This window comes from Psammomys obesus, unplaced genomic scaffold (genome assembly GCF_907164565.1).
Source record: "Psammomys obesus unplaced genomic scaffold, mPsaObe1.curated_primary_1811, whole genome shotgun sequence".
Lineage (NCBI taxonomy): Eukaryota > Metazoa > Chordata > Mammalia > Rodentia > Muridae > Psammomys > Psammomys obesus.
In genome coordinates, this window is record NW_026596460.1 from 4,003,501 (window position 1) to 4,005,791 (window position 2,291).

Consider the following 2,291-nt stretch of genomic DNA (forward strand, 5'->3'; position numbering starts at 1 on the left):
CTAGCCTTGTATAGGTGATATGGGTTTTAAAACGCAGGGATTGGTCTCTTAATTCTAGGGCTTTCAGAAGTTCTGAATCCTCAATGCCGGCCTAGTGGTTAGTGGTTGTGGGGACTTTGGCTCTTTGGCTTTGCTTGAGATTGGATTTTGTTTAGTGTTGGAAAAAAGCTGCATTCCTACAAGGCGGTGACTCATTTTAAAGGGTTTCCAGTGGGATGATTCCAAGCATTTGCGCAAGGCGCAGGAAGCAGGAGATAAAAGAGCGGGTGGATTCAGCGGGCTGGGTGTTACCGACGGGTGAAGGCAGGCCGGTACTCTCGGGAACCGAACGCAGCGCCTGGGACCACACCTGCGGCGAGAAGCTCTCCGAGCGGTAGCGTAGGGCCGCTCCGGAAGGGGCGGGGCTCGGCGCGCGCGCACTCGGCCTCCTCCCGCGACCGCGCTGCGCGCCCCAGGCCCGGCAGCCGAGCGCCCAGCCGCCGATCAGTCGCCCCGGCAGCCCGCGCTCGCGTCGCTCTAGGCTCCACCCGCCATTGTGTAAGTGCGCCGCTGCCCGCGCGGGCTGCCGGGGCGGGGGCGCGGGAAGGAGGGAGGGCGGCCGCCCCTCGTCGCCTGTGCCCGGATGGAAGCTGGCGCGTCCGGGTGACTGGCGGTGGCCCCGAGCTCGCTTGCGGCCTCCGCTCTCGGTCCCGGTCTTCCTGACTTTTGCCCAGACATTTTCCCCGCCCACAGTTGCACCTTCCTGGTCTCCCGCTGTGCCTGGGCCAAAGTGTGCTAGCTGGCCAGAGCTTACTCCTGTCTCAATTAGATTTGGAGATGTTTAACCTGGAGCTTCTTTTCTTTTCCATGCAGAACCCATAACCTGCCATGGAGCATGCCTTTACCCCGCTGGAGCCCCTGCTACCTACGGGTACCGTATCCCTTACCATGCTACAGTGTCAGCAAGAGGGACCGCATCCCGACCCCGAGGGGTTGCTGTCTAGGCTGTATCCACTCTCCGTTTTTCTATTTCCTGTGGGCAAGTTACGCAACCACACACCTGTGCCTCTGTTTCCCTGTTTGAAAAGTGAACGTAAATATTGTTCACTTTGTCCTGTAGAACTTTTACGAGGACTGAGCGAATTGATAATCTTTGTGTCCTCTACCCGAAGTTCCAAGAGTAAACATCTAAGACTGGACACAATCTCCAACAGCGTAACATTTGACACTGGGGACATGAGGGATGGCAGTCGTTGCCTGTCAGGGGCACATTTCTAATCATCCTAAAGTACCTGAGCTAAGTAGGAGACCAATTAATGGTTATATCAACTGTCTTAAAGGTTTAACACTAAGATTTAAGATATTTTATTTTAAAATTTTCGGTGCGAAGGATCGAACCCAGAGCCTTCAGAGTGCTAGGCAGATACTCATCTGTAGACTGCACGTCTAGCCCCAAGGATTTTTATTTTTTAAACATATATATACACAGCATATGGTAATATGTGGAGTGATTTTATTAGTAGCGTTTATTCTTATTCTATAGTGATACAGTGAAAGGCTAAGTTTCATTTTCAGAATAGTTTTGTATCTATGTATGTGTGTGTGGGTTCATATGCACATGAGCATATGGAGACCAGATGTCAGTGTTGAGTTTCATTCTTCAGGTGCTGTCCACTTTGGTTTTGGATCTCTCACTGGCCTGAAAATCACTGATTAGTCTAGATGGCTGGCCAACTGGATAGGGACCCCAGGCATTTTTCTGAGGCTACCTCACTAGGTCTAGGATTATAAGTGCTTGCCACAATGGGTTTTGAGATTGAAATTAGTTCTTCCTGCTTTCTTGACTGAACTGTCTCCCAGCCCCTTTTTACCAATTAGTATTTATTGCATTAGTGCTGTGTAGAAGTTAGGGACCATTATCAGTTTCAGAAGAAACATCATTTTTCAGTGATTATTGCCTTTAGCTTTTATAAGTTTGTGAATTCAGGGGTCTTAGAGTTCTGAGTTTTGAATTCGACTAGTATGTACCACTAATACACCCTGGGACTGCTGATTGCGAAAGCCAAAAGGCACAGTCATAACAGTAGGTTACATTGAGCGTCATGTGTAGTCATGTGTCCCTTAAGGGACGAGATGCTTTCTGAGAAGCACTGGGTCAGGTGAGTGGTCTGTCAGTTGTGTGAACATTGCTAGAGTCTATCTGGATCTGAAAAGGCATCCAGGTCACTAGTCTATGTCCTTTTGTGGACTCATTCTTACACCTCTAGTGCATCTCTTACACCTTTTTACCTTATATAGGGGGAGGAAAAGTG

General features: G+C 49.8%; 1 protein-coding gene across 2 annotated transcripts in view; it reads left to right on the forward strand.

Moving 5' to 3' along the window:
- The first annotated feature begins 270 nt into the window (after positions 1–270).
- Tpk1 (thiamin pyrophosphokinase 1) overlaps positions 271–2,291 on the forward strand; it is a 368,986-nt gene continuing 366,965 nt past the window's right edge. For both annotated transcript variants that reach the window (XM_055598333.1, XM_055598332.1), the window contains exons 1-2: positions 271–537; positions 853–910. In XM_055598333.1, coding sequence (XP_055454308.1) covers positions 868–910 — 43 coding nt within the window. In that variant the 5' untranslated portion in view covers positions 271–537; positions 853–867. The remainder of the gene's footprint in view (positions 538–852; positions 911–2,291) is intronic.